General features: G+C 32.0%; 1 protein-coding gene across 1 annotated transcript; it reads left to right on the top strand.

Moving 5' to 3' along the window:
- The first annotated feature begins 3,420 nt into the window (after window positions 1-3,420).
- LOC149375856 (uncharacterized) lies at window positions 3,421-8,912 on the top strand. The gene is made up of 6 exons (XM_089597518.1): window positions 3,421-3,536; window positions 3,609-3,789; window positions 3,847-4,076; window positions 5,517-5,971; window positions 7,584-7,953; window positions 8,036-8,912. Exons 1-6 carry the CDS (start codon window positions 3,451-3,453, stop codon window positions 8,631-8,633), a joined length of 1,920 nt encoding a protein of 639 aa, XP_089453644.1. The 5' UTR covers window positions 3,421-3,450; the 3' UTR covers window positions 8,634-8,912.
- The last annotated feature ends 912 nt before the right edge of the window (window positions 8,913-9,824 follow it).

The raw sequence follows: 9,824 nt of genomic DNA, 5'->3' as shown, positions 1-9,824 counted from the left end.
GAATTTGAAATATAGTCAATAGCGATTCCCGATGCATTAGAGGAAATTTTTTGTTTGTTTGCCAAAAGTGTAGTTTTAATGAAAATCAGTACAGAAAAAAAAGTACTGCAATCAGGCGGATTGTACCCGTCTACTATACATATATATATGGTTGCAAGCTTCCTCGCCTCCGCGATCATAACAAAGTCCCATAACCTCTGACGAGCTGTTAAAATTGAAGCAGTGTGTGGCAAAAACATGAATAAAAGTTGTTGTATAAGTGGTTGTCACGATAAATCTGCGAAATCTTTTTTTCGTATTCCATCTGTGATTTCTCCGGACAATAAAAAATACAAAAGTATCAGTGCAGAGGAACGAAATGAAATTATTTCTTTATCTATGAAAAGACAACATTATTTTGCAGATTTATCGTGACAACCACTTATACAACAACTTTTATTCATGTTTTTGCCACACACTGCTTCAATTTTAACAGCTCGTCAGAGGTTATGGGACTTTGTTATGATCGCGGAGGCGAGGAAGCTTGCAACCATATATATATATATATATAGTAGACGGGTACAATCCGCCTGATTGCAGTACTTTTTTTTCTGTACTGATTTTCATTAAAACTACACTTTTGGCAAACAAACGAAAAATTTCCTCTAATGCATCGGGAATCGCTATTGACTATATTTCAAATTCGTTATAACTGGATCATGGTAAGCACAAAAAATAAAATGTTTTTCTAATCAACTTTATGCCCGCGATAATTTCATTCATTTTTTTGCATTGCTTACCAAGTGAAGATGTAAAAAATTTAAAGCTCATTCGATAGCTTATTAAAACCTAAAGTTTTTAAACGCATTATCATTAGTTGGGACGTCCTCGTGAATTTCACAGCTGATTTTGCACATCTGGTGCAAATTTGAAAAAAAAACCCAGTGATCGCGCCATCTTGGAATGACGTCACAAGTGAAAATACCTTATTAGTCATATCGTCGAAAATGATTATTTCTTGCTATTTAATCGCGACTCTGAAGTAAATAGTTTAGCGAGGTTCCTAAGGCTTCGTCCCTTTCGCAAGTTTACTTCGGAGCGCTCTCCCGTGCTACTGGATACAACAAGTACAGTAGACCAGATACTATACTACTATGTATAGTAATTACTAATAACAAAGTTGACTATGCAAATAAATTAATGGAGTTCGGGTAGAAAGTTTTTATTTTAACTTTACAATTTTGACGTCCACCTCTACAGCAGTATTCAATCAGTATAACAGAATCGATGAAACGTACATCTTCTTTCCGAGATTTGCATGTAAGGTATTGATCCTGATGATAGTATTGGTTACTTAGATTTGCATCTAATTATTGTGCGTAAACAGGATTATGAAGCTCTCAACACTTATTCGGGAAAGAGCAGATGTGAATCTTGAAAATTCCTATGACGAGACATCATTACATTTTAGTTGGGGGGATAGAACATGCTGCTTTTGGAAAATTGCGTACATTACCCGATTAAATTCCGATTAATTTAAAACTACCGATCAGAACTATAAAAAAAGTCATGGGAAAAAAGTTAATGCTCACAGAATTATGTGGACACTTGAATGTATCAATTTGGTGCTTCTACCCGTAGAAAAGTAGAAAAAACTGACTAAAATACGTGCTGTAGCCTTCTATACTAAATTACTTTTTAAACTTTTTCTAGTAAGTATTAAGACTAAGAAATTTTGTTGATATATTTTTGAGATACAAAAAAACAATGCAATTTCCGAAAATCTTCAATTTTCATAACTTTGTCCGAAATTTTTTAAACTGAAAGTTTTATCTACATACTTACATTTTTCGTGGGTAAACACGAGTATTATTCATCGATTACAATATCTAAGTGTTCTTCCTACTCTTATTTTGTATTATTATTAACTTAAAAAAAAAAGTTATCAATTAAAAGAAAAACAGTGTATATATTGTGTTGGCTACGTTTCTTCGTAAATTTAAAATATATTTGGCTAAATTAGAAGGTAATAGGAGCGTCCTCGTTGACCTTTTGTCTGTCGCTCAAGCATGACTCGTGCCTCTTCTACCTCACTTAATAAATAATAAGTGCTTGTAAAACGCGCGTGTCAAACTAATTGACTTAAAACTTGAGTAGAAAACCGTTTTTTTAAACACGTTTGGTAACAACATATTCTCTACCTGTACATATATACATTTGAAAAAAAGTCTTTTGTTACGTTTCTCAGGAGCCGTTTATTTGAACTATTGAATGTATTGAATGACTACTGACAAACTACTAAATATATTCACTCCATAATTCTTCTGAACATGATTCACATACCGATCAATGACTGATATCATTAATTGAAGTGCACGCAATGGAAGACGAAACGAGAACCAAGTACAATATTTCATTGAACTAAAGCCATTGCAACATCGTGATGAAGAAAGATTGTAGCTTGAGTTATCAGGCGTGGAAGCAAATTCATTAATCCTTTTTTATAAAATCGTATTTCATTGATTAAATTTTTGTACTATCTTGCTTCTCGTAGAAAATCTATTCGTCTTGCAATCCAGTAAAGAACTAGAGACAGAATGTACACAATTGAAAACACTCATCAAAATGAACATTGATGTAGCATGAGTCATTGATTTTAATAAACTTTAGCTCAATTTTCGTTTGGAAGCGTCATTTTTTATCAATGATTTTTGATATTTTTAAGTGACTGTTAAACGGTTTTCGGTTTTCTCACACGACTGTGCGATGTCGCTACAACTTATCAACTGATAAAGTGGTGGGGCTTGCTGAGGAACTCGTTAAAGTTGTCGTTATCACCAAACATTTTCAAGAGTGGACACTTCTAAAGTGACTTTAGTATCATTCCGGGAGTGCCTGCGTTTGTAACCTGCTTGTATTAGGTGCTATATTTGAATGTTAACTTTGCATAATCAGGACCCAAAAACATGTGAGTGTTGTAAAATAATCAGTTGTGATAGCCTTAGTACGGAATATGTGCAAAAAATTATGTATTAGTTTTTCGTTACATCATAATAGCCTCATTAAAATACAGAAGAATTTTTACTGCTGTTAATTTTTTAATAATATCTAAGAAACAAAACTTTACGAGAAAGTGTGATATACTTGATTATTTATGCTGTAATTAAGTTTTAGTAATCCATCTAAACTTATCTAATGGACTACTTGCACACAGCTATTGTATTATTATATCTATGATCTATTCACTGTTCAAAATTAATGCTTATATAGTTACATGCTGTAATTTTTGAACTATTTATAGTAACACTATATGTACATAACACCAGGCTGTAATTTTAAAACTGTTTATAGTAACTCTATGTATACATAACACTTACATCAAGACTAAGTAAACGATACTGATTTATTCTAATGTCAATTTTTTGTAAACAAGTTGGGAAGCAAAAAATAATAAAAAATAAGCAAAAAACCATGAAAAATAATAAAAATGAATATACGAGTATTCATAAAGCAGTTATCTCTGGAAATTTTAAGAAAGTTTACAAGATTGTGCAAAGGTAATTTGTTGTTCAAGGAAGAACTGAAATTCTCGTAAACCTTTTTTCTATTTCTTCTTATCGATTTCCCAGGGATCCAGCTTGCATCAATGACTGGAATCTCGAATTCGAAACACCTTTGCATCTAGTCTTATCCACAAAAGGAGATGACAGGATGAAAATAATGAAATTTCTGATGGACCATGGAGCAGACGTGAATGCGCGAGGACCTGCTTGTGAAACGGCACTGTACTTGGCTGTAGAAAAAAACCAGGTAACATTTTGAATAAATTGAAAACTTTGAAAAATCTTGAGTTTTTGAAATTCACAGGTCAGAGGGGTTGATCTCCTCCTCAAATATAAAGCTGACCCTAACGCGATGAACCTAAATAATTACACGGTTTTGCACTGCGCAGCATTCAAAAATTCTTATAACATTGTCAAACTGTTGCTGGATTCTGGAGCAGATGTTGACATTGTAAACAACAACGATCAGACAGCTCTGGATATTGCCATTTCTTTTAATCGAATTGAATCTGCAAAGGAATTGATGAACTTCAGGTAGAACTTCAATATTTTTATTGTATAGTTGTAACGAGATTCTCTTCTTGATTTTCCAAATAGAAATTCATTTGTCCATTCAATACTTTTTTAATTAATAATGAAAATTAAAAACTTTTAACGAAATTTTGTATTATTATTTTTGTAATTATATCGATATTGAATGAATTCAATGTATAGTCATTACATCTCTTGGTAAAATTTCAAGCAAAAGATTCGAAATTTCTTCAAACTCTTACTCATCGTTATTTTTCGAACATTACTGTTTTTTATCACAATTTTTTTATATCACTAATTTTCCACAACAATAAAACTAGTTTTAGTTGGTTCAGTTAAGTTGTTCGATTATCTGTGGCCTTTCGAGCCTATCTACTCTTGAATCGAGAATATTGAGATATTTTGCTGAGATACTTTTAATACCTAAATGATTTTGTGTAGAGGTAATGATACTTTTTACGTAAAATAATTTAAACAGTATTTAAAAATTACAGGAATGTTGCATTTTTAAGGGAATTTTATAATATAGGCGTAACTATGAAACAATACATACATATTTGTAAATTAATGTACATTTTTGTATCATAAAATTTTTAAAAATATAAATATCATATTTAAAAGTTAAAATGATAATCAGAAAGTCACAGCTCGCCAGAAGTAATCGAAATTTTTACCATTTAAACTCAGTAAAAAAGTTAAAGAAGATAGTGTGAGAAAAGATATAGTTATTATAAGGGCATTGACTTTACAGTCAACCTTTTTAATTTTCAAAAGTATTCTACTAGCCTCAACAATAAGATAACATAACCAATAAGCCCATTCACAACTTGAAATAATAGAGGTGGATAATCACCCTCGTAATGCCATCTCTTGACTAGTGTCAATTCCCACGTCTTATATTTCGCCGTTTCTTAATCCGCTGCAGCAAAATATCTCAATATTCTTGACTCAAGAGTATGCATGTGATGTGCGATAATACCAATGTATGTGTGTGTAGTGAAGAAAGTAGGAAATAACAAAGGACAAACCCTACTGTACAGTGTACAGAGTTTAGGATACAGCAGCAACACAGAAAGATATTTTTACTTAGCTATTTCCTTCTATGGGGCTTCATCTTGGAAAAGTCGAACATGACCTTTTCGACTTTTTTTTGTCATCTGCACATGTGCACAAGTTAAACATTGGTTTCTGCACACGCTTAAACAATGAAAATTTACCTTCTGACTAACTCAAAATAAAGCCCAAATGTACAGTCTGACAAACAGTATTTTTGTTGCTAAATACTGCTTTCATAACTTCCTTTTTGGTCTTGGTATAAATTTTTTTTGTTTTTCTGATACCTTGCAATAACTTTGATTTCTGTTTAATAAGTTGATCAATAAATCATCACAATCTTCCCTCACTCAGCTCCGCTATTTTAACTCATTAAACATTTTTTTACAGGGCAAGGTGTAAAAATATTTACAAAAGCTTGCTACATGCATGCATTCGCGCGAATCAATCGTTGCCGGAAAATAAGATTTTTATAAGTCATGTATTAGAAAACGCACTCCGCGTGGACATGCATGAAGAATTTTCGCTCCAAGCTCTTCGATGCTATCTAATATTCGAAGACCACAAGAGCTACCACAATATGAGGCGCGATGAATCATGTATTCTCGAAGAGTTACTGGAAGCGAAAGGTGTTGAAGATAATATTGGTGACTCGTCTCTGCATCGAGCTGCCATCAAGGGAGACAAAGAAAAGGTTGAAACTCTACTTCAGAACAACGTTGATGTCAATGCCAAAAATTTCTTTGGTGAAACACCGTTGCATTCAGTACTGCGAGCTTTGGAATTTGAAGATGAAGCTGGTAGGAAAAACTGTGCTGAAATCGCTCATCTGCTTGTTAAAAAAGGTAAATTGAATACTCACCGAGCTTATAAAAAAGTTTTTATTCGTATCAGATTTGGCAGAATGCAATATAATACGCAGGTATTCTCTGTTCAAGTATCGCCCATCACCATTCAAAGTAGAAACATTTTTGGCTAGATAAAAATTCTTCTACGTCGAGATCATAATTTAACATTAACATGTAGTTTTTAAGAGGCTGTATCCTTAGTGAGAAATCGTAAGGATTTTTACGCAAAAAATTTGGTAAAATTACACGCTAATCTAGTTACTTTACTTTTTGTATGTGTGTTAAGTTGTAAGTTTTTACTGAAGTTCTCGATGATTTTTATTGTACACTGATAGAAAGTATTATTTTTGGTTAACGAATGATTCATAATTCAAGACTTGAGATGTATGTGAAATTAATATTTGTTGACAGTTAAGACGCGATCAATCACAATTTATTTAATGTCGTAGCCATTTTTTTAAACCTCTAGTACCAACTGTCACATACTTGGTTAACTGACTGTAAACAATTAAGTACTTGTTTATACTCGAATCCACATCGTTAACAATTAACGACTGTAGCATTTATACAATGAATCCTATCTATTAGTGTAAAGGTAATATTTGTCTTAAATTACCTATAATTTTTTTTTTTTTTTTAAATTATAGATAATCTAATATTAATGGCGATACTTTTTTCTGTGATAAAAAGCACTACCTGATACTGGTAGTACAAAAACACTGCAGTATTAATTATAGAGCGATGTAAGACAGCAATAGTTTTTTATGTGTGTATAAATTTTCATACAGACTATAATTATAAGATGTTAAACGATGTATGACAAAATAATTCTTTGTGCATGTAGCAGTGTTAACATTTTATAACATAAATGTAAACACAAATAAAAAATGTTAAATAGTTACAACTATGATATAGGTCATTATCGTTATGTGTTTTTAAATACTAAACTATTAGAGTTATTGATAAAGACCGAGCAATTAAAACTATTAAATAATATAATCAGTTATGCTTTTCCTTTGTTTCGCTGGCTGCAATCGTCATCATTGTTATAATCTGTTTGAAGGTTCAGTAGCGTTTCTGCATTATCAGCTTCCGATATCAGCTAATAGTTTTTGTCAAAAACCACAGCCTATACAATATAAATTACAGATACCCAGGTAGAATATAGTGAATATTCACTATTTTGCAGAAAAATACTCTGTTTCATAGTGGATATTCACTAGTTCAAGTAAGTTATAAGTATACAACTTTGAAATAATGAAATCGACTGTTTCACTATTTAAATAGTATATACTCACCATTTTACAGTGTAAATGCACTATTTTAAAAAGGTTGTATACTTGTTACTATTTTAAATTTAGAGAGTAAACGACAATTACCTTGACAATAAAAATCATCGTAAATTTCAATAAAATTTACTTGATATGCACATAAAAAGTACAGTGACTATCATTAAATCCTTACTTTAATACAGTTTTCACACTAAGAGTTTTTGTAATTATTAGCTTCGCATTTATTTTATCAGAGAGATATTTCATTTTCAGTTTTAACATTCTAAATCCTTGTAAAATGTTTGACTGTATGATTGAAATATAACAATTGTTCGCAGGAGCAAATTTCCAGACACGTGATTGTATTTCTGAAACACCATTCTATTTAGTCACGAGGCACAAATTATGCACGGTATTGTTTTCCATGATGTCGATCATTATGAACGACGACAAGATGCAATCCAAAATTGAAAACAAAAAACTCCCGAGCTTGGCTATTCGCTATTGTTTGAACGACCTCCTGCAGTTAATTGTTGCTTCGACTTTTTACAACGATCAGGTTGTCTGTCGCCTACTCGACAAAGATAACATAAAGACAGCAAGCACCGAACATCTTCAAGATGTCAACGGAACACTGCGCGCGGCTATCGATCAGGGCAAATGCAAAATTTTGAAAATACTTCTAGAAGCTGGCTTCCGGACTGACGGGTTTGTCATCCAATCACAGAAACATAATTTTTTTTGCTTGAAACCCATTCCAGTTGGTTATATAAATTATGTTTATTTACAGTAAATTCAGCAGTAACATACCTCGTTTTTTGAACACGCAGTGTACAGATAACGATTTGAAGATAGTGAGCCTACTCTGGGAATATAATGACAGTGTTACGATTCATCGTGCTATGATTGATGCCTTCAGAGTGGTCGTTGAAAGCTCGGAGGTGAATGATTTGATATACTTGCTGACTCTTTATTATGCTATCCGAAAGAACCACGGACCATCGAAAGAGTCATATCCAGACTTAAAACCTGCAATGGGACTTTTCAAGTTGCACAAAAGATTATCCAAAATCCTTTCTGATTGTGAAAATAGGTTGGATAAACTGAAAGAAATCAAAGTAGGCGATATATCTGTGTTACAAGTCATTACGATGAGGCTAGACTCACTGGTCAGATTACTGGATGATGGAAAAACCCTCAATGATTGCGAAGAGTTGCTCAGTTCTCTCAATGAAATGAGAAAACTCACTTATTCCGAGTGGGCATTGAAAACTCGCATCGATGTAGCAATAAATAAAAGAAATTCATCGAATCAAAGTATCAATTTGGGTGGTTCAACTTATAAAAATGGCTGTACTGCTCCTCCTGAAGCACAAGGTTGTAAGTAGCACCAGCAAGGAAATAATTTTTACAGTAATAAATTAGATTACTGAAAGAAAAAGAGAAGAAAATATATTTATAAGAGCTGTGTTAAGTGCTACTAGAAAAAAATTATATACATGTATATTTTTTTATTATTCGTTTTTTCATTAAACTTTAACTCTGACAGTAAACCTGCCATACTTTTAAAACTGCCCTACTAATTTTTGACTGTGCACAGCATTGGACTACTGTTTAATGCAAGTGAAGGCTGTAAAGATTACTTTGATATATTTGAAATTTGACTAATAAAGGGTATAATAGCAGATTGTTGTAGTTTATAAACCCTTGTTTTCCACTTTCAAAAGCAGCTAAAATTTTTAACACATATAGTTAAAGTTTCCAAGATGCTTTTCATCGTTTCTACAGTATTAAACCAGTACTGGTCTACCACTTGAACAAAAATGATTTAAAAAATTCATAGAAAATATCTTTTAGTAACTGTATTAAATCTATACGTATTTCTAAGCTACTGTTTTTTATGCAAAATATTGGTAAAAACTGTCACCCCTTTATAAAAAGCGCAATTAGTGTAAAATTATCAATCCTTTTGATCTTTTTACATTTTCAAAAACATAGCATGAATAATAAAATGTTGAAATTAGCTAAATGCGGCACTGCTTACATAACATAATACAGAAAAAAAAAATTCCAGGCTACTTTCAACGATTTGAGACATTTTAAAATAATTAATAAAATGACAATCTTTCTTTTCACATTAAATATAAAATACGTTTTAAATCTAAATTAATAAAATGTAAAATTTATAAATTGTAGTACGTTTCTCTTTATTGGACTTGCTAGAAATCTCAGACCATCAGTGTCATTATTTGTGAAGGTTGTTAAGTATCTCCTTGTTTCCAATCATATTCACAAATTTTAACTACCCGCGTAAACATTTTTACGTTTGGCCAAACTTTTGCCAAAGTTCATGTGGTCAACGTTTGGCCAAACTTTGGCCAAGCTTGGGCAATGAGAAAATCCCAAACTTGGATTTTTGTTGGAATATTTTACTCAAGTTTAGCAAATGTTCTTCCAAACGTCTAAAAAATTAATTTGTTGCGTCAGGATATCAGTTGGTCTACATTACATGACTTACGAAAAATATTGAGTCTAATATTCCAACAAAAATCCAAGTTTGGGATTTTCTCATTGCCCAA

The sequence above is a fragment of the Copidosoma floridanum genome, unplaced genomic scaffold (genome assembly GCF_036245765.1).
Source record: "Copidosoma floridanum isolate Cflo_tuat_1 unplaced genomic scaffold, Cflo_Japanese_pri ptg000004l, whole genome shotgun sequence".
In the NCBI taxonomy this organism is placed as follows: Eukaryota; Metazoa; Arthropoda; class Insecta; order Hymenoptera; family Encyrtidae; genus Copidosoma; species Copidosoma floridanum.
This window is presented reverse-complemented; position numbering and strand designations above follow the sequence as displayed.